General features: G+C 33.6%; 1 protein-coding gene across 17 annotated transcripts in view; it reads right to left on the bottom strand.

The window, feature by feature from the left end:
• Nucleotides 1-23,750, bottom strand: part of RAD51B (DNA repair (Rad51) family protein) — a 69,292-nt gene that overhangs the window by 17,993 nt on the left and 27,549 nt on the right. For 2 of the 17 annotated variants that reach the window (XM_020674288.2, XM_088873914.1), the window contains exons 7-12: nucleotides 20,521-20,601; nucleotides 16,924-16,989; nucleotides 16,719-16,810; nucleotides 16,330-16,449; nucleotides 15,908-16,051; nucleotides 3,843-4,174 (exon numbers count right to left, since the gene is read on the bottom strand). In XM_020674288.2, the coding sequence (XP_020529947.2) occupies nucleotides 4,149-4,174; nucleotides 15,908-16,051; nucleotides 16,330-16,449; nucleotides 16,719-16,810; nucleotides 16,924-16,989; nucleotides 20,521-20,601 (529 nt within the window). In that variant the 3' untranslated portion in view covers nucleotides 3,843-4,148. Of the gene's footprint in view, nucleotides 1-3,842; nucleotides 4,175-13,188; nucleotides 13,292-13,489; nucleotides 13,541-15,411; nucleotides 15,567-15,626; nucleotides 16,052-16,329; nucleotides 16,450-16,718; nucleotides 16,811-16,923; nucleotides 16,990-20,485; nucleotides 20,602-23,750 lie in introns of those variants that run through there. The other 15 variants (XM_088873923.1, XM_088873922.1, XM_088873916.1 and 12 more) reach the window with 12 other exon arrangements.

Here is a 23,750-nt window from a genome sequence, read left to right as displayed (position 1 = left end):
AAATCACATTTCGCGACATTATTTGAAGGTGTGCGTTACTTTGATTTTTTAAAGCCTCGGCTCTATACAAATCACACCTTTTATTTATTGGATTTAACATCCAATGGCTAAAATTGATTATGACCTTGTTTTCTCAAAAATCAATGGTCTATATTATATACATGTCCATGTCCGCTAAATTTATCAATGGGAGTGAGTGAAATTTGTGCAGTGGCTAATTTTTTTGAAAGGAAAATTTATGTATGGACCTCAAATAAATTAGTATACTTCAAGATCATCCAAATTTGAAGTATTTTATGCTGAGGTACTCATGTCCCTTTCTTATTTGTTTTTTCCAATTTCTCTCTGTTATGATGTTTGCATATCAGACTGCTTTTGTATTTTAATTTTTTGGTTTGTGGGGGTCGGTCCGATGTTCTGATATCGGACAATCCTACATCGAGCGATTTGATATATGGAACAGCGGACGGTCTGCATGCGAAAGTTTAAGTCAGCATTGTAGTTGGATATTTTAAATATCAGACTGCTCAAAACTTCAAAACATTTTAAAATATGGAGCAGCTCGTTATTAGCGATATCACACAATGCCAAAGTAAAGTGAAGTAATTTTCTCAAAAAAAAAGAGGTTTAGAGCAGTATGTTAGACATCCTTACAAAGCAAAAAAGAACAAAAAAAATTGAAATAAAAAATGGTATGATATTGCAAACTCATATTGAGGGGCAAAATTAGGAAAAAAATAAAAAAGGGCACGGTTTGGACCTCGGTGTAAAATACTTGAAAGTATGGATCCTCATGTAGTATCCCAATTTTTAAGCCTGCCAGTGAGAGGAAAAAGCCATTTCTCAAGTGCATGGAGTTCATTGACAAACGTAGGCCAACCTTTGCAGGATTCTGAATGCTTTCATAGTCTCTTTAGAGTTTTGAATGTGTACCTAGCAGTGTAAATTGTTGAATTCTACTCAATTTTTTTAATGAAAGTTCAATTCTTCAAGTGATTGAAAACAAGAAGGTTATGTTTCTTTATAGCAAGACCCGTTACTATGCTTATATGTGCCTCTCTCTCTCTCTCTTGTATTTTTCAGTTTGTTTATTTTTTAGTATTATATTTCAAAATAAATGATATATCATTAGGTTCGAGAACCTTTTCAGATGTGTGTTTTATTTTTGGCACAGAACGTAAGACTCATGGAATGGTATATTGGGTAAGGGTAATTTTTATTAAGAAAAAAGTTTATGTAAGGGTGAGGCTCTTAACAATCAAAATTAAGACGCACCTCAAAAAGACATTAGAAGAGGTTTGTTTCAATGCTAAAAAATTATCAAATTGATAATCTCAACCTCAAGTTGTACGGATATGGGAAAAAAAAATAGATTTCAAATCTTGGAAATAATGCATCTCTTAATGCAATTTTTGGATGGTCAATTTTCAATGTTTTTAAATGTTCTTATATTTGTTAGATTTACAATATTTTTTAAGCTTTAAATTTTATAATAAGATATGAAAATAAATTTTCAAGTCATTAATAAGATTTTCAATATTAAAACATCTTTCGACAGTATTTTAAGGCGTGTGTTACTTTGATAGGTTAGGGCCTCGGCCTTATACAAATCACACCCTTTTATTAATTAGGCGAAAGGAGTTATGTTATATCATATATTTGAGTTATTTCTTTGTAATACATATGATTTTTGAGATTTTTTATTTTGATATCATGTAACTCTTACCCTGTGGGATTTATTAGAGCGGCATATGACGAAAATTGCCCTTTTTTAAAAAACCAAACAACAAAACTAAGTGGGGAGAGAAAATTTTTTGCATAGGGTGTGGTTTGCATAAGTTGCAATTTTAAACAATCAAAGGTGTACTTTCAAATTTTGTCACAAGATCTAAGTTTGGTTGAAATTTTTTAGGATGGTGTGGAAACTAACTGTATTTGAACTCCAGATATCGTCCAAATCAAGCCGATCCATGAAAATCTTGAAAATGAACTGTCCAGATTATGTGTTATAAGATATACTATTTTTAAGACTTGAAATCTCTTTTTCTCCATATCTATATATATCGATGCCATGATGATGAACTGGATGGTTTTCCAATATCAAAATGACCTTTTTCGAAGGAATTTAAGGGTGCACCTTAATTTTACAGGGAAAAGTTTATATAGAGTCTAGGCTCTAACCAATCAAATTAGAGCTTACCTCAAAAATTTCACTCAAAGAGATTGTTTTGATGCTTAAATGTCCTCAAATTGATCATCTTGACATCAAGATGCATGGACTTCAGAAAAACATGGATTTCAAGTTTTGAAAATAGTACTTCTTGTAACACATTTTTGGACCGTCAATTTTTAAGTTATTTAAGTTTTCATAGATCTGATCGATCTACACTATTTTTTAAGTTTTAAATTTTATAATTAAAGATGACAATACACTTTAAGACTAGTCAAAGATTTCCAGTATTGAAACCACATTTCTTGACACTATTTGAAGGTGGGCTCTCATTTTATTGTTTAGAGCTCAGTTCTATACAAACTGCACCCTTTAAGTATCAACCTTATATAAATTTTTTTCCCATATTTATTATGTTTTGAAAATGAAATACGATTGTATACTATGAGATCATCTATCATTCTTACAAGTAGGTTATAGTCACTCCTACACTCAAACTTGATGCCTTTCGGGTGTATTGCGAAGTTTGAGAAATTTATTTTTGAACTTTGAATCTAATCATTAGCACACTTCCAAGTATGTGATTTAAAATCTGATTGTGTCGTTGTACTGTAAAAGTAAAAAAAACGGTTTGTATAGAGCCGAAGTTCTAAATAATCAAATTAAAATGAACCTTGAAATAGTGTCGACTGTCGAGATATGTAGTTTCAAAATTGGAAATTGATATAAAAAGCCCAAAGGAAAAATATGCAAAACATCGTATCAACCATTGTAGGATTGATACGAAAAGCCCAAAGGACACATTTATTAAGTGATGACCAATTGCAGCCACCAATTTGACCCTTCTAGTGGTTGTTGATGATAAGGGTGGGAAGTGGGTCGGGCTGACCCACTGATGTGGTGAGTCAATCCAACCTTGGTTTGGGTCTGTGTTCATCTTCAGGAGCCGGCAAGTTAGGTCCAAAAATATGGACCTGGCCAATTTATGGGTTGGATCCTAGACTAGGTTGACCCTACCTAATAAATATATCATATAATATATTTTTATATATTATATAATATATTTTGTATTATTTGATATAATCATAAACTGCGTATAACATTTGTGCCATTTGATACGCAATAAGATATAGAAAACTAACAGTATATTCAGAGAACAAAAGAGGTGATAATACATCTTTAACTCTACTTTGTTAGGTGAAAGTCGACTCAATTTACATGAAGCAGCAATGAAAAAATAAAGGGCGATGTATAGGCGCATCTCTAAATTTTGTTGTAAGATGTTCCGGTGTAGAAAACCTTACGATGGCTTTAAAATTTATGTTCAACTCTAATTTTATATAATTTAAAATTAGAAAATGATACAAGTCGAGCAGATTTATAAACATTTAATTATCTTGAAAGTAGAGTCTAAATAATTTGTTATAAAATACACTATTTGTAAGATTTGAAATTCTTTTTTTTCTTTATATCATACATTTCAATATCGAAACAATCAATTGAAATGTTTTCCAACTTCATAACACTCTTTTCTCTTGAATTTTTGAGGTATGCCATACTTATATGGTATAATGTTGCAATCTTATTAAACTTTTCCCAAGAATAAAAAAAAATTAAAATATAATAAAAGGGATACAAAAAGATGATGAATAATATTTATTATTGAAAGGACTTTATGATAAAGCACAGTGTATATATTTAAAAGAATTCTTTATCCCGACACTGGCAAGATCACTTATAATGTCCAATTATAATCCAACCACACTTGAAATAAATAAAATAAAAATAAAAGCAATTCTCAATTGCTGCCTCTTCAAATGCAATTCTTTATTCAAGAAACAAAAAGCAGACTTTAATATTTTATGGGAAGTGAAATAAATATTTAAAAAGGAAAGTTGCCATAGATTACATCAACCGGGCTTAGTACACCCCACGCCGAGTCAGTCTCCTCCTTCCGATGGTGTTTGGTGCTCGGGATCTATGATCGGTATGTTGATTTTCCTACTATAGCAAAATCCACTCAATGACTTAATCTTGATCAAGCCTCTTAGCTTGAATTTAAAGAGATGAGAGATGAATATGAAGATAGAGGGAGAGATCTACTAGCAAAAGGTACCACATCTTTGCCACCCATAAAGAACAGAAGTGATGCACACCAAAACATGGTGCAACATGGAGAGAGATAAAAATTGGTGCAACTTGGAGAGAGATAAAAATTGGGGCATGCCTATCTTTGGTAATCCAAAACCCTTTCCAGAGAAAACTAAATTTTAGGGTAGGGAGAGAGAATTCTTAAAGAGAGAGAACATAATACGTATCTCATTTTATGAGGGGAGACCTCATTTTATAAATTTTCTATGTCATAGATTTTACCTCAATTCGTAGGGTCAAATCTCAACTGTCGATTGAAGGAGATTGTGACGTGAGAGATTTGAGCCATCAGTCTCTTTGATCCACCATCAAGATTCAAAAAGATGAGCTAGAGCCTTCTCCTCCCTTTCCTAAATCTATTCCCATCAAATAATGAAAACTTATATTTTAATATATCCAATCCTTAATTATTAGATCAACCAATCTTGATTCAAAGATTTAGTAAATATCTCAAATATTCAAATTTATCATATAAGTCGGCTATACCTAAAAAGATAAGCCAACCAAGAAGATAAACATTATTCCCAAGTGTGCCACCCTTTTGATGGCTGTGGCCCTACCTAATCCACATCATCTTTTTAAATTTTGAGCCTCATATTTTATGGAGGTTCCAAATACTTTTAGAAAAAAAATTTATTTCATATTTAGAATTTTTAAAATTTATATTTTATTTAAAACATTGAAAAATTAATTTCTCTTAATTTATAAATTCAAATGATAAATAAAATATCAGAACATTCACAAAAATTCAAATAAACATTCTAAAAATCACATAACATAAAATTAATTAATTTTGATGGGAATCAGATCCGTTAGATCTAGGAAATTATCAATACATGGGAGTACTCCACCTTCAACTGCGAATCACGATCCGCATAGCTTTCTCAAACTGACCCAGCAGTTCCCATGAGCCACAATCCACTGCAGGAGTTCATGATTGGACCACCAAAGTAAGCCAATAGACTAAGGGACGCAATCCCAGTTTAGGGATTTCAGGTTCTCCCCTAGAGACAAAAATCATAGTCCTCCAGAGCATGATGCAACCATGACTCTATGGTGCATAGGGGTAATCTCTTGCACATGTCTACGCTTCACCCTCATTGGTGAATCTCAAAACGGCTATTTATGTACATGCCGTGTGATGATCTAACGATGAGGTTTTAGTCATGTCTCTAAAGGCTATTCATCACACGCAATGGCCACACAGTCCCTTGGCTCTCATCTGGGCATACTCCGACCTCATCAAGGGATAACCCACTAAACCCTTCTTGATAAATCCCTATGCCCAAGTCTCTTTGGTTTTTTCAAACCTCGGCTGGCCTAGCTCGTCCCGCGTAGTCCGAGTATCAGCAAATAACATTTGCCTAGTATGGTCCATAAAAGGACCACACTCTTACTGAGTTATGTTCCACTATATAAAATGCTCATACAAGCTCTCATAAGGCCTTTAACGGCCATATAAACCCAACATCTTTCACTTGGCCTTTGAAGGCTTTACATTCTCTCTTCCTCACTTTCTCTCATCCCCATCTGTCTCTCCCAATAACAATATCTCTCAATACATTAATCATGGCTTTCGCCATCAATCCTTTCACAAAAAGACTCATAGAGGCAGCGCCTCTTTCTCTTTGTTGCTCGGATCTCATCCTGAAAGTGGTCGTGGTCCATTTTTCATATCGCATCGGGAATCATGGACCTGCTGTCACAGAAAATCATCACGTATCCTCATTGCATGAGATCGTATCTTCATTGGCTTAAAGGAGTTCTTCAAACAAGCCGCTTCTTTTTGTAGCCATACAACCAGCGGCACACATCTGGGTTCAATGGGTGAAAAAATCATAGTCTGTTGTTCCAGCTGGTCTGTCAAACACTAAGTGCTCCCACTGGAATATTTAATTTAATATGCTTGGAGTCTTTAATTATTATGGAATCCTGGCTCCCATTTATAGGCATATCGCCACCGTGTTGTCGCAGAAAATCTCATTGCCTCATAATGCACGAGTTAAAAGTCAAGTCGATTCAAAAATTTCTTAATCCATACGGCCTCCTTGGCCGCCAAATAGTACGCCATATATTCTGCCTCTAGAATAGACAATATTACCGCATCTTGTTTCTTTGATTTCCAAAAAGCTGTTCTCCCTCTAAGCATGAACACGTATCCAGATGTATACTTCACATTATCTGAATCTTTGAGATAGCTTACATTTGTATATCTGAATATCCAAGCAGTTAAAAAAAAATGTGGGACTGTAGCAGCTCCCACTCAATTGTTGCACATACAATTTATACATTCTCAACATTCTTATATCTATATCATGAGGTAGCATAGCAAGTCTCATGCAATAAGTAATTCAATGCCCATTGGTTTCACAATATGTAAAACCTTTATAAACCACAAAGGTTCAACCACACTAGTCATCTTGATAGTAAATCCATACTAACCAAGTTATTTAATCAATATAACATGTGTCCAGGAAGCCTAGCAAGATAGCCTTCCGACAACATTCCATATGGTTTAAGGTTTTAGGTAATTGAAGATTCTAAATAACTACAAACATGAGTCAAGGCATATGGGTATTTAAAAACCTATGCATGACAGTTTTTCTCCCAATTTTATAAATACCTTGAAGACATAATGGTTTTCTTCCTTTTAAAAAAAATTGACTTGGTATATACAAGCAATGGTTAGATAATAGTATAACAGTATAAAATGATTTTTCATAAAGAATTAATGGATCTAACATGACTATTGGGTTTTCTCAAAACATCCAATTTAATATTAAAATATATGTTTAGTCTTCAAACATCATTTTCCCGCATTCACCTACCAAGTCATGTTTACAGCTACAAAAACAAGTTATAGAGTCCATATTACAATTATATCTAAAACAAGCATGACTAAATAATAGTTATCAAAATCTTAACAAAAATTTCTTTTTGGCAAATATGTAGACTTTATGAAGAGATCATCATCACATGCAACACATCATATTACTGGACATTATCGAGAGGATGGTCATTAAGACCGAGTTCTATCAGAACACTCCCTTCGTGCTTACATATTTGAATGAGTCATACTCATATCTTGTGTTTCATACTTATGACTCAAAGCCATTGATCAAATCACATCTCCATGTGTATCACGACTTTAAGTAGTTCGTACTCTTAGCACAAGGAGGCACCATAACACATGGTATTCATAAACAGACTCTTTCAAATTTGTTAGCACATATCACTCAAAGTCCATATATTCCATACATATTCACAAAACCATTAGCCAAAATATAACCAAAGTATATAAATTTTTTTTTTATTGAATTCTCTTTCCCTATATGACATTTCTATGTAATGTGAGATAGATTTCATACCTCAAAATCATGTAGCGTGGTACCTGAGCTTTCTTGATTCATTGCTTTTATTTGTTTGATAAACTTTTGTGATCTTGAAAGAGCACACAACCGATGGAGAATATATTGGTCATCGGTTTCACATGTCACGAAGTGTGCATCTCTTCAGCACTTGGATTCTCCCTTTCTCACACCATGAAGAAAAATCTTCTTCATCCCATCATTTCAAATATCACAAATTTGATTCTTCCACTAATCTTTTGCTTTTCTTTGCTACCTCCAAGTCTCTCTATGTATCCCTTAATTTCTAAGAAACTAAAATGTTGTTATAGGTATTGTGTTTCTTCTTCTTTTTGTTGTTCCCAGATCAAACACTCTTCATATAGTGTGTAGTACCTTACCAGCTCCATATTACCTCTCTATGAAGTTTTATTATAATAAATCATACGTATGACACACTATAAAACCACTTTATTGAGCCCTAAAACGGTCTTCATTATTGAGAATCCAAAGATGTACCTTAACATACCACATCTTTTAATTTATTACATAATAGAACGTGAGCATCCCATGATAAAATATGATATCTCTCAACTTATAAAGAGTTTCTCTCCGAATCCTTTAGAGTACAGAAATAGACTCAAAATTTATAAAATAGTGATCAGTTCTATCCCTCAATCACACCATTTAGTGAATCTACCTTTTGGTGACTTTTTACATCACATTACAATTTTCCGCTGAGTATCTCTCAATAAAAAAATGTTTCTCTTAAACCTCAAAGAATTTCTTCTTGAAATCTCGTGTTGAAAACTAAACTCGAAACCAAATCATAACATTATGGTGTGAATGCCAAATAATATCTTCCTTCAGATAAATAAATAAGGTGACATACACTTCACAAAATAACTCATATTGCAGAATTCTAAGATGAACATTGTTCAGTAAAATTGTATTTTATCTCTATCATTGTGGAGTTTTCCTTTCAAACTAATTTTGTTTAAAAGTAAACACATAATGGTGGCACATATATTTCCATAAGCTTCATATCACTCTGTTAAGTATGCTTGATAATTATAGTTTTTTACGTCTCAATGAAAAGCGCACCATAATTATAAAAAATTCAAGATGACCTCTCTTCAATCCAAAATTTTTATTCCTCTCTTTCTAAAGATATTTCTCTTTCAAATAAATTTCATTAGAGACTAGACTCAAAATTGAAATTTAAAAACTTAGTGTAAGCCATAAAACATTCTGTTAAAAATAGAAATAAAATCTTGACTTCCAAGTCATGGAAATAATTTTTGTTGCAGAAAACAACACTTGCGCACCTATCAATAAATCGATCATATCTTTCAAACCACAGATGATTTCTCAATGAAATTTTTTTTTTGTTTGAAAGTATACTCAATTTTATGAGTCACAGTAAAATTTCAACAAGAAATAAAATCATATCATTGGTGGGAAAAATCACCGAACTCAATGGACAGTTCCTGGATTTTTCACGGTCAAAACTGACACGTTTCAATCATTAGCCCATAACTCTCAATTCCCTTAGCATCTCCCACTGAAAGTTTGTAGGTAGATCTTACTCTCAAAGACACAAAATCACTTCAGTATATAACAGAGAAATACATCATGATTGTCTTCGTATAACTGCTCCAAAATAGTATAGAATACTCATTCTGCAAAGTATCTTTCTTGGTGTTTTGAATATTTAAATAATTTTTAATTGGGGTGTATTATTTGACCACAAACATTGTGTTCCCAAGCTTAATCTCGATTAAATAAAGGGAAAAGACATCCAATGGCTTCAATTATCAACCTTGCTTTGATACTAATGAAATGACTTTATGATAAAACACGGTGTATATATTTAAAAGAATTCTTTACCCTTACACCGGCAAGATCACTTACAATGTCCAATTATAATCAAACCACTATTGAAATAAATAAGATAAAAATAAAATCGATTCTCAATTGCTGCATCTTCAAATACAATTCTTTATTCAAGAAACAAAAAGCAGACTTTAATGTTTTATGGGAAGAGAAATAAATATTTAAAAAGGTAAAATTGTCGGAGATTACCTCAACCGGGCTTACTACATCCCAAGCCAAGTCTCATCCTTTCGATGGTGCTCTGGGATCTATGATCGGTATGTTGATTTTCCCACTATGGCAAAAATCCACTCGATGACTTAATCTTGATCAAGCCTCTTAGCTTGATTTTTTATTTTTGATTTTAGAGAGATGAGAAATGAATATGAAGAGAGAGGGAGAGATCTACTAGCTAATGATTCCACCTCTTTGCCACCCATAAACACAAAAGTGATGCGTGCCACCAAAACATGGTGCAATTTGGAGAGAGATAAAAATTGGGGCATGCCTCCTTTTGGTAATTCAAAACCCTTTCCAGAGAGAGCTAAATTTTGGGGTAGGAAGAGAGAATTCTTAAAGAGAGAAAAGATAATACGTATCTCATTTTATAATGGGAGACCTCATTTTCTAGATTTTCTATGTCATAGATTTTACCTTAATTCATAGGCCCAAATCTCAACCGTCGATCTAAAGAGACTTGTAGGGTGAGAGATTTGAGCCATCAATCTCTTTGATCCACCATCAAGATTCAAAGAGATGAGCTAGAGCCTTATCCTACATTTCCTAAATCTATTCTCATCAAATAAGAAAAACTTATATTTTAATATATCCAATCCTTAATTATTAGATCAATCAATCTTAATTCAAAGATTTAGTAAATATCTCAAATATTCAACCTTATCACATAAGTTGGCTATACCTAAAAAGATAAGGCAAAAGGATAAACATTATTCCCACGAATGTTACGTGAATGGGTGGGGACGTGTCACCCTTTTGGTGGCCACATGTGGGCCCTACCTAATCCACATCTTTTTAAATTTTGGGCCCCATATTTTATGGAGGTCTCAAATACTTTTAGAAAAAAAATTTATTTCATATTTAGAATTTTTAAATTTTATATTTTATTTAAAACATTGAAAAATTAATTTCTCTTAATTTATAAATTCAAATGATAAAAATAAAATATCAAATGATTCACAAAAATTCAAATAAACATTCTAAAAATCACATAACATAAAATTAATTAATTTTGATGGAAATCAGAACCGTTAGATTTAGGAAATTAGCATTACATGGGAGCACTTCACCTTCAACTGCGAATCACGATCCGCCTAGCTTTCTCAAACTGACTCAACAACTGTCATGACCCACAGTCCACTACAGGGGTTTATGATTAGACCACCAAAGCCAGCTAATAGACTAGGGGACGAAATCCCAGTTATGGATTTTAAGTTCTCCCCTAGAGACAAAAATCATGGTCCTCTAGACCATGATGCAAGCATGACTATATGGTACATAGAAGTAATTTCTCACACATGTACACGCTTCATCCTCATTGATGAATCTCAAAACGGCTATCTATATGCATGTCATGTGATGATATAACGATGAGGTTTTAGCCCTGTCTCTAAAGGCTATTCATCACACGCAAGGGCTACATAGTCTCTTGGCTCTCATTTGAGCATACTCCGATCTCATCAAGGGATAACCCACTAAACTCTTCTCGATAGATCCCTATGCCCAGGTCTTTTTGGTTTTTCCAAACTTCGGCTAGCCTAACTCGTCTAGCCTAGTCCGAGTATCAGCAAAAAACCACACTCCCACGAAGTTTATATTCCACTATATAAAATGTTCATACAAGCTCTCATAAGCTCTCATAAGGCCTTTAAAGGCCACATAAACCCAACAATTATATCAAATTTGAAAATCTTATAAATCTATCTTAATGAAAATTTATGGTAGAAGTTATTTTAATCTTCTATTGATTTAAAGATTTCCAAAATTGTAATGTGTGTGTGCTGCATTAACGTCAGTTGAATGTAGAAATGTAAGAAGATATAAAAGATAAAATATATTAAAAGAAAAAAAAGAAATCAATAATATAGTTTGAACATAGTTATGTAATGTTAGATGTTACTGTAGAAATTGTAAGAGGATATAAAAAATAAAAGATACTCAAAGAAACAAAAGAAATCAATAATATATTTTGAATATAGTTATGTAATGTTAGATGATACTCAAATTATCCATCATTATTTGCATATAAAAATTATAGCATAGTACCAGAGTTTAAAAATAAATGGAAAAAGAAAACATGCATTTAAAAATATTAAAAATTATAAAAATGAAAAATAAATTGAAAGTTAGTTTTGATGAAAACTTTAACCAAAATTTGCCATCTTGTATTAATAATTATTCACAATATGGCTTCTAACTTTCTATTTTTGCCAAAAAGAAATATTTTTGTAAGTATTTAATAATTTATTATGGAAATACCAGAAATTGCTTAAAAGCTATTTTTAAATAATTTAAATTTAATGAAATGGTAGCAAGTTTTTACAAATGTTTAAAATATCTCAAAACTAAAATTAGTAATAAATGTAATTAAAAGTATTAAAAAATATAATGGAATAACAGATAAGGTCTTGAAACCGATAATAACTTTTGTGGTAAATAAAACAATTTTATTTTAGTGATTAAATAAATGTTAATAAAAAATTATTTTCCATGAAAATCCATTACAAATATTTTTCTGAAGCACAAAATATTAAAATATAAATTTATTTAATTAATCCAAAAAAGGAAAAACTATGGTTTTATATTTCCCATTCTTTGTGGAAAGATCAACATGATTTCTATGAAAGGTTTGCAAATTAGTGGTAAACTATTTTCAAAGAAAAAGAAATACATTTGAAAATTCTGTAGAAAATGAATCTTAAATGAAAAATTAAAGTATTTAAATTCTAAAATGTAAAATATAAAATATTCTAAAACTACTTGAAATTTGCACTTGCAAACCAAAAAGTAAACAAAGCTCGTTCTTCAAATTTATTTCAAAATTAAAGTATTTAAAATCTAAAATTTGAAATATAAGATTCTAAAACTACTTGAAAGTTGCACTTGAAACAAAAAAATAAACAAAGCTCGTTCTTCAAATTTATTTCTTTTTATTTTTTTTAATGAAAGATTAAATTTTGTTGGTGAAGACAACATTTTACTTTTTAAAAGATTTTAAAATAGTAAAAAATTCTAAGAATAATCTCTCAGTCATTATGTTGGGATAGATAACCGAGTAATGCAAGAATGGACAAGTGTATGTTAAATGAATATTAGAAGGATGCCAAAATTAAGATTATTTCAAATGTTCACTCATTCTTTATCTGTAAGTTTTTTCATATTCTTCCATTCAACAAATATAATCAAAATTTGGCATAGGCTCTTAGGAACATGATAGTGAGAAAGGTATAAAATATGAAACTTCAAGCAACCAAACAAAATTAGACCTACTTTTCTTTCATTCAAAGTATAGTCAAATCATAGTATAGGACGTGAATGACATCATAGAGAAAGAAGAAAGGAACAACATATAACAATCCCTCAAAATGGAACAATAAAATAAGGAAAAAGTTTATGTAGGGATGCTACCTTATAATATAGAACTACGGATGCCCCTCAAAAATCCATCGGAAAAGGTAGTTTCAATGTTGAAAAACCTTTTGATTGATCATCTCGATATCAAGATGTATGACTGTGAAAAACAAAAAGATTTTAAGTCTCAGAAATGTACATTTTACAACCATATTATCTACACCGTCCATTTTCGAGATTTTCATATGTTTATAGATCTACTTGATTTTAACCATTTTTTAAATTTAAAATTTTATAATTAGATAAAAAAATAAATTTTGAGATAATTTTAAAAACATTTTACATTAAAACTATATACCATGATAAAATTTGAGAGTGCGCCTTCCCTCTAGATGCATCCGTATGCAAACTGCACCCAACAAAATGGCACACTGTTTCTTGAGAGATGGTTGAGGCAAAAGGCATGTAGTTCAAAGATGAGTGTAAGTTGAGACAATAAGAGATAGGGTGATGGTTTTAATAGGGCTGAGAGCAAGTTGACGCAATAAGAGATAGGGAGATGGTTTTAATAGCGCTTAGAATTTACCCAGTTCGGATTCAAAACTTGAAATTGGATTTTATTTCAATCTGAGTATGGATCCAAGATTTGAATTTGGATCTAAAATCTAGACCCGAATTGTACTTTGGGTCGGATCTTGATATAGGTGGATCCTATCTGGATCTGACCCGATTTTTAAAATAATATATATTATTTTATATATATGCATATATGTTATAACTTATGTATATATAATAATTTTAAGTTTTATAATTATATTTTAACTTTACAATATACAAAATTGGAATTGATCCAAATCTGCATCCTATATATAGTTTTGAATCGAAATTTGGATCTGAATATTTTGGATCCTATAGGATCTGGATCCAGATCAGGATCTGATATATACTAGATCGATCCGAAAAATTCTCAAGCCGTAGATTTTAATAGTGAAAAAATTGGAGGAGCGAGGAGCTTCCCATAAGAGGAAGGAGAAGGGATTGATTTTTTTAATATAATATTATCTAATTTACAACTATAACAAAGAATAATACATTATATAATTTATAAAATAAATATATTAATAAATAAGATATAAGATTTGATTATATAATTATTAATTATATTAAATGTGATTCAAAATACAAGATAGCCCTTGCATGTATATTTTTGAAGAGTAATGATCCTATGAAACCCTCCCACACCCATGTGTGTAAGATCCCAAAAGATATCCATTAAATTTGACACAAATCTCTAAAAAAAGTCAAGTCCCACACCCATGTGATAACTTTTATGAAAATTTGTACCAAATTTAATGGTGATCATTTGGAATCCTACACACATGGGTGTGGAAGGATCTCACAGGATCATTACTCTATTTTAAATTACTTGTATATTTTTTATAACAGACAATAAGTTTAAAAAAATACTTTAAATTGCTAGTATATTTTGTAAGCAATATTTGAATTCCTACTTTAATAAAATGTGAAAATTTAAAAAATAAAACATAAACAAACAATTGAAAAATACTTTTTTTGATTTTGATATGGAATAGGTCAGATTAAAGTTCTCAATAGCAATGTTAAACTCAGTATAGAATCTACCAATGTAATAACTATTAATTTTTTATTTCATCTTTTTTTCATCTTTTTGTAATTTATGATTTAGTTGTGATTATAAACTTACATAAGGAAGCATTATAATCGCTTACATGCCTGTATTGCCCGGTTGACTAAATCACCAATGCACAAACAAGAGTATAGAGGTAATGGAAGTTGCATATATCCCACATCGATGGGTGGGCCCGTCTCTACATTATTTATAACATAATTGTTCAACGGAGCCTCTACATTTTTTACAGCAGAATTGTTCAACGATTCCGGTTCTCTGCATTGATTCGCCAGGTCATGACCGCATAGCACCTCACCGGGTCATGACATAATCAATCCAATTTTATGTAGCAAATCGTATGAATCATATTTTATTAACAAATTTTATGTAGCAAATCATCCCATTTTATTGACAAAATTTATGTAGCAAATCGTATTAATCCCATTTTATTTAACGGATTCAGAACAGTGCCATTGATATTCGATCCAAATCGCCCGATTCCATATCGGGTCACCGATTTTTAAAACACTGATTGGTATTTAGTCCATAAAAAAAGCAGATGAAAAGAGCAGAGGGAAGCAAGGAAACCAACTACAGAGTTTTAGAAAGCAAAAATTCACAAAACAAATCCATCTTCAAACACCTATGAGCTATAAATTTTTGTAGTTTTATTATATCAAACCTTTTTAAAACCAAAACAAGGGAGAAATGCATTTTGATGGAGTAGTCATGTGGGTCCAATCCTCTCTACCATTGTCTCTTAAAATCTCTCAATCCCCATGCATTTCTGTATATTATATTCAAAACCCCATTTAATCTCTCAATCTTTATAGTAGGAAGATAAGTCTAAAGTCTAAACATATTTTTTTCGAGTAAGAGTAGATAAGTCTAAACATATTAAGAGCATACATGATATATGGTCCTCTAAACTCAACTTTAAAGGTAATTTGCCCTAAAAGGAAAAAGACAAATGTCATAAAACAAAGATGATGCACTTTTGAACAGGGAGACTTCAATTCGCAAATAGAAAGCATAAGTTCTTTCGGAGGGGATGCAATAATTCTGGTAAGCAGCGCTGCAAATTGAGGAATAAAAGGAATCCCAATCAAGGAATCCTCAGCACCATACCTTGGCAGCGAATGGTGTTTATATCTGGTCCAGCCACTTCGATTCCATTGTCAGTTTCCAATGTAATTCCTGATGAGGACACAAAATATGGGAATGCCAATGGTGGAGAAATTGGCGATTTTGCCACCTTAATAAACCTCTTACCTGAAAAATTTAATATCAGAGCTTTGAAATACATTCAAACCCAAACATAATATCAGAGCTTTGAAAATACATTCAAAACCAAGAAATATCGTTTGTGAAAAATTTTGTTGTCAAGGTAGCAAGTAATAGAAACTGGAACAGCTCCATATATCAAAATACTGCTAGCTTTTCTTACCAAATTACCATATATGAGGTAAAAGTAGCACAAATTAGATCAGTGTCATACTCTTATCAACTAAATCCAAAGCTTTGCGCAAGCGTGAAGCGTGAAATCCAACCTGAATGAGCTTCGAGAATAAGGCGGATGTTTACAGCATGAGCCCAGTTGAACCCCAAAGCACCAACCAAATGAGATTCAGATCTCTCCGAATTCCTGATTGACTGATCCCTTACATGTACTGCAATTTGAGAAACAGATAAACCTTGCACATGCACAGTATTGATAATTGCACATGTTTATGCACATAAGATATATTTCTAGATAGAGAGAGAATAGATAGACATATATGCACATAGACAGACAGATGGATAATAAATACACACGCATGTGCATGCACGCACATACACACATACATACACAAACAAAAACACACACATAGCGGGGTCAGGGGGGTTGAGAGAGAGAGATCTCAAACATATCTTGCCATTCTCAATCTTAGCATCACACCTTGAAAAGGATAGCTCGAGGCATAGTCACTGCTCTGTGCCCGCACTTGGTTCGTAACGACAACAGGTATTCTTGAGAATTCAGAAAGAGATCTGCGAGGAGAGTTTTTGCTAATTAACGCAAAAAGTGTCAAGCTTATTAAAGATGAAAAATGTAGTAAGTGTAGAACTCAAGCAGTTTTAAACCTTCAAGAATTTATTCTTACTTGAGGAATGACATGTGCCAGCCCAATGAGTCCTGTCTGGATGCTTTCTGATCCCACTCACACTCACTACAGCATATAGAGTGTTATAAATCAATCGAACAGTAAATAGTGTTGATAATCCCTGTTTAATTATGAAACTAAAGTATAATCAGAGAGGGATCTGCTAAGTAAGGGATCTATAAGTGGAAGCGGCCATGGCTATCACATCAGAATATCGAGTACTCACATTTTTTTCAGGTACAGATATATTTAAGGGAAAATTATAAAAACCCCCCCCAAAATGTACTTTGTAGATATCTTGCCCCCCAATATTGTTTTTTCTTGTATTTAACCCTCCACTCAAATAATCAAAAAAATTAAGACTAAAATGCCCTTTCTCTCTTACTCTCTACCTGCCTTCTCTCTACACGGGAGATCTCTTACTCTTTATTCTCTCTTTCTCTCTTTACCCACCCTCCCTCTCTTTCTCTCTCTATCTGCCCTTTCTATTTCTTTCTCTCTTACTCTCTACCTGCCTTCTCTCTACACGGGAGATCTCTTACTCTTTATTCTCTCTTTCTCTCTTTACCCACCCTCCCTCTCTTTCTCTCTCTATCTGCCCTTTCTATTTCTTTCTTTCTTTCTCTCACTTTTTTCTCTCTACCCTCTCTCTCAATCTAGGATTTGCAAGTCTCCAAGCTTTGAGAGTCGCAGGGGCAGAGGACCGACCAGAGAGCCTGTTTTTGGAGAGATCAAGAGCTTGAAGGTTTGAAGGTTGCCCAAACTTGCCGGAATCTTACTCTTTAATTGGTTATTGGAGAAATATATATCAGTGAGAGAGCTGAGATTGCCTAAACTCTCTGGAATATCACCAGAAAGCATGTTAATTTAAAAAATCAGTCTCTGAATATTACCCATCTTTCCAATTGATTCAAGCAAGGAACCAGAGAATTGGGCACCAGGCAAGATTTGATAGCGTTCCAATGGAGTAAGGGATGAATCCCGAAAGCTTGTTTTCTGATAAGTGTATTTGAGGTTGGTTAGGTGCCCAATTCGAAAAGGAATTTCACCCAAAATATGGTTTTCATGGAGATTGAGACTAGTTAAGCTTAAACCCTATTCATCAGAGAGAGATTCGAGGTTGCTGAAATCAAGAAGCTGCAAATAAGAAAGGTCAGAAAGAAAATCTCGATATCTCTTAACAGAAACAGAGAGAGGCGGGTAGAGAGAGAGGAGAGAGAGGGCAGGTAGAGAGAGAAAGAGAGATATAGCGGGTGGAGAGAGAAAGAGATATGGTGGGCAGAGAGAGAAAGAGATAGGGCAGGTAGAGAGAGAGAAAGAGAGAGATGGCGGGCAGAGAGAAAGATAGAGGGATGGTGGACAGAGAAAGTGAGGTAGAGAGAGAGGGTAGGTGGAGCGAGAAAGAGAGGTAGAAGGAGGGTAGAGAGAGAGAGAGAGAGGGTGGGTAAAGAGAAAGAGGGAATAAAAAAAGTAATATGTCATATATTTCCCGTGTAGAGAGAGAGAGGGCTAGTAAAGAGAGAGGGAAAGAGCATCTTAGTCTGAACTTTTTGACTATTTGACTGGGGGTTAAATACAAGAAAAAGTAAAGTTGGGGTTTATGGTGTGATACTAAAAGCATTGTGGGGTAGGATGTCTAGAAAATTCATTTGGAGGAAGGGGTTCTATAATTTTCCCTATATTTCATATATTATTCAGATATGCATCACCAACATCCATCCTTGTTGCTTATCCATGGCAGTGGAGTTAGATAACTGTTCCCAATAAAAGAACAGGGAGGCTATAAAAGTGGGCTGTGACCATGATCCATTGTTCTTGGATGAACATGGATGGTGGGTTTGCTTCTGAGTACCCTTAACTCCCACAGGTTGCAAAACCCACTTCCTTTAGCTTCTCTCAAACTCCTCTCTCTCTCTCTCTCTCTCTCTCTCTCTCTCACACACACACACACAAACACACACACACACACACACAGCTCCTGCTTACAAAACCCACCCTCTCCTAACCAATAGTCTTTCTCTTGCATCCATCGATATGGACCATCTCGAAACCCACGAGTCCACTTAACCACTCTCCCTCACTCTCTCTATGCCCGTAGGAACCCAGCCCCACCACTACATGTTCCAACACTGCTACATCCCTTAAAATAAAATAGTGTAGAGGTGTGACATTGTGATTGTGTCCATCTCAGTCGTCCATTCAAATCAAATGGCTGGAAAGTATATAGTAGGGGAAGTATAGAAAGCTTTCCCCTTAGAAATTATGGAAAATATGTAATATGAGCTACACTATGAAATATGCTTTGCAACCACAAGTTGGTGGTGAGGCGGGTTGAAAATAAACTCCACAACTAAAAAATGGGTTATCGATAATCCAGAAAAATGGAGAGATTGAGGAAGATGTCGTACATTAGAGCTGAGTGGGTGAAGTGGAGATGTGCAACCAAAATTTTATGTGAGAGCCGCATTCCAATGAAGTTAAAGGGCAAGTTCTATAGGACTACTGAGAGACCAGCTTTGCTCTATGGGGCGGAATGTTGAGCGGTCAAAAAACAATACACCATAGAATAGTGTAGTGGGAATGAAGATGTTGAGATAGATGAGTGATAAGATAAGAAGGGATAGAATTCAAAATGAATACATTCAGGAAAATTTAGGTGTGGCACCAATAGGCGATAAGATGAGAGAGAATAGACTTAAGTGGGTTGGCCAAGTGTGACATAGACCCAATACAATTCCTATTAAGAAGTGCAAGTTTGTTCAAGTGGAAGGCTCAAAAAGAGCAAGAGGTAGACCTATTAGGACATGGTTGGAAGTAGTGAGAAAATATATGGGGACTTATGGCCTCATTGAGGGTATGGCCCTTAATAGAACAAAATGACGAACCAAGATTCGTGTAGCCTCGACCCCAATTAGTTGGGAAAAGGCTTTGACAATGATGATGAATCATCTCCACTGCTTAGTTGTTATGAAACAGGTTGTCATTTTCATTACCTTGGTAATTTCTTTTATAGTCTTTTAGACTCATAGAGGTCTAGGGACCGCTACTGAAGATGGTACATCACGCTACCCTTCCCAAACCCAAATCGCAGAGAGGATTACATTATATATGTAAGGCACCTTGACAATTGTGCATATGCTTAAAGGTAATTTCCTCATGTTGTATGTCAGAATTTTTAGAAGTTCATGAAGAGCGTGGTGGAACAAAAATAATGGCACATCGCTTGTGCGAGTTCCCAAGCAACTATTCTCAACAAAATAGTAAACAGTGCACAGGAAGCAGAAACAATTGAACACAATTTAGAAGTTTCTAGTAAATATCTGGCATCTTGATATCATTATCAACAATGGATTGGCATTAATCACGTTACGGCAATAGCGGGGTATCTTAAAACATAGAGCTGAAATGTTGCTTTCAAGAATCATCAATATCAAGAAGCAATTTTTATCTGTACAATAATGTTTTTTCCATGCAGTAAGGAGTATCTAGTTCCCCTCCATCTCAAAAAACCATGCAAAAAGTCATCATAATTTGACCATTGGAGAGAAAAATTGTTCATTACCACGTTATGGAACCAAGGACAGAAAAAGCACATACTTCGAAAGAAGAGCAGCCATGCTATCTATAAGAAGCAACTTTACACGATGTTGGAGAAGTGACAACTTTATTTGCTGCAAGCTGTTGAGAAGAACAGAGCCAAGATAAACAACACTTTCAAAACAAAAAAAAAAGAAAAGGAAAAGAGCCAAGATAAACAACATTAAGCAAGGTGCAGAAAATCATAAACCAGATGTTTGAGATTAAAGATGAACACCACAGGGAGAGCTATAAACGGCAAATTTGTTTTTCTATAGGGACAGTGTACATTTCACGAAGCATAGGTAGAAATTTTCAATATCCACTTACACCAAATTTTATGTCGCTAAGGGTAGGGGAACTAGCCCATACAAGTTAGCAGAAAGCAATATACATTTCTATCATCATAACTTTGTGGTGCAGTGCACAGCGTATGGTTTCAAGAATCAGATAAAGAATTTCAAGTTTCCAGTTTCCAATGGCAGAAAGTTCCCTCATAATGACAACTTATTATCCCACTAAATGATCCAGTGGGACATCAAATTTCAAATAATTTCTAATTTGCTTAAGGGAGCTAATCCTTCTGTTTAATCACAAATTATTGCTCAAAGCTTCTTCTCACAATTATTAAATAGAAACCCGCAAGAGACTGATTAATGTAAGCATTTATGAAGGACGATGGAGAGTATTAATAGCAGGCTATGGATAAGAAAGTCATGAAAAGCAAATGCAAATGATGAATTTGTAACTCAATACCAAGTAGTCTGAGACGTGTTTTTCGCGACAGCTGCCATATATTTTCACTACATTGTTTGTTATATTCTCTAGGAGAAATCGTGTCTTTATCTAACGCACCTAACATGATAGATCGAAAAAACTTTGGAAAGTACAGATTTGGACGCCTAGGCAGGCGCCTAGTTCACTAGACAGCCCGTCTAGGAAACTTAGGGGTCTAGGCCCCAAGGAAGCTGCTTAGAGGGGTTTGGTTACCCCAAAATGATCATAGAACTATAGTTCTTGGAAATACTACCAAAACACATTATCTAGTCCCTGACATACCAAATTTCATAAATCTATCAAATGTGAACTTGCCATTGAATTAGTCTAAAAGTCAAATAGAGGCAAAAAAAAACAAGAAAAAGATGCCCAATAGGCACTACCCATTTCCCAAAATCAACATTCCACAATATCAGTTCATTCTAGCCCAGTGAAACAAAGAAAAATGAGAAAAAGTCCAGCTCCATACTCCCAACATTACATCAGATGTGATCATGATGAACTCAGATTGGTGATTGAGTTTCATCATCACTACCAACAGTGTCTCGATGTCCACCACCAAAGCCACCATCTAATGATGGCAATGCCATGCCATCATCATCAGAGCCACATTAACTTTAAGAAAAAAGAAGAAAGAAAGATACAAGAACAAAAAACCAATCAAGAAAATCAAATAGAGATAAACCATTTCAATTAAGTTTAAGAGATTTTACTAAGGTTGGGTAACCCAATCTTTGTAAGATGCCATTAAACACAAACAAAAACCCATTATGGAATATGGGGCAGAAATCCAAACATAAACTCAAAATAAAATACAAGAACAAAATCCAAACAATAAAAGAAAGACATTATTGGTATTTTTTCAATCAAGAATAGGGGCTGCAAAAACAATTCTAAACTTGAAATAATTGACAAGAATAAAAAAACAAAAGAAGAATAAAAAAAAAAACAATACTAAGACAAACATTCATGAATATCATATAAGCCACAAAAAAAAAAAAAAAATATCATCATCATCATCTAAGCCTTATCACAATGATTTGGGGTTGGCTACATGAGTCTTATTCCTCCATTGTTCTCTATCAAGGATCATACCCTCAGTAAGGCTAAAAATCACCATGCATTTTCTCACTACTTCCATTTATATCCTTTTGGGTCTTCCCCTTGAACCAAATTGTACCTCCTAACCGGTAGTAGGTCTACACCACACACCAAAAAAATGAAGTATACGAAACAATATATATATATATATATATATATATATATATATATATATATATATATATATATATATATATATATATATGGGCAATGATTTCATGCAATCGTTGTACAATAATATGATGCAACAACCTTTAAAAACCATCTTATGGCCATTTGTTTGATCCAAAATTTGAAATATACACTCTTTTCATTCTAATGAACAATCATAAAAAAAGAAAAAATTGAAAACACAACCTAGAAAGTATTTTTTAGCCCAATTAACATAGGTCGTTCATTTTGGTGAGATGCTTAGATCTAGGCCTTAGAAGGATTTTTTTCATTTCCAATTTTTTTTGGATGGCTTTATTATCATTAGATGAAAATTTTTAAAAAGGAAAAAAATGATTTTGAGTTTATAAAGGCTAAGATCTTGAAATTCATAAAATGAATGGTCTAGATTCGTTTTTGGAGGGGACTCATTTTGACCATATCTAGGGTTCAAATTGAATCTTTTTTTGGGGGGGGGTTGATTATTGAGATGAAGAGAGTGTGTGTGCAAAATTTGAGGTCATACAAATACAACAAACATGGTTTTCTAGAAGTGTCGTTGCATTATACTATGATACAACCGTTGCATTGGATCATTGCTCATATATATACATATATATATATACGAATCTTTTAATGCTCTAGATCTTCGAATCGATGATCGTTGAGAGTCAAAAGTCTTCTCTCACAATCAAATTGACCCACAAAAAGTATCGGTTGATTACTTTTTGATTTCGTAAGAAATCAAAAAACTTCTAGAAAAATTTCAATCTTCAAAATATCTTGTTTTGGGGGAGTTTTTCTCTCTCATATGCAAGCAAAGTAGTTTTTGGGGGGTTACAATGCCCCCCTACACCAGTTCCCCCCACTTTGAGGTGGGAAAATGACATGTTTTGCCCTAGGCAGAGGGTATATTTCTGCCATCTCATCGAAGGGCACTGGGCGCCGCTTAAGAGGGCACTCAGGCACAAAATGCCTAGGCATCACCCCTAGGCCCTTATGCAGGCGGGAAAGGCCTTTGGCTGCCTAGGCGGCCAGGCACTGAATTTTTTAACACTGATTAAAAAAACAATTAGCATTCTTTCGACAAAAAGCTTTCATGGTTTCATAGCTACAGTGTAAAATCTACAAGCCACGGAGCAAAAGCAAGACAGCCAAAGATCCTCTCTTCTATAAATCAAATTGTCACAAATCCCAATCTAGGTTAGCCATTCTCTCTTTAA

The sequence above is a fragment of the Amborella trichopoda genome, chromosome 8 (assembly GCF_054954075.1).
Source record: "Amborella trichopoda isolate Santa Cruz 75 chromosome 8, AtrichopodaSantaCruz75HAP2 v2.0, whole genome shotgun sequence".
Classification (NCBI taxonomy): domain Eukaryota; kingdom Viridiplantae; phylum Streptophyta; class Magnoliopsida; order Amborellales; family Amborellaceae; genus Amborella; species Amborella trichopoda.
Note: the sequence above shows the minus strand (reverse complement) of the source record. Positions and strands in the feature narration are given on the sequence as shown.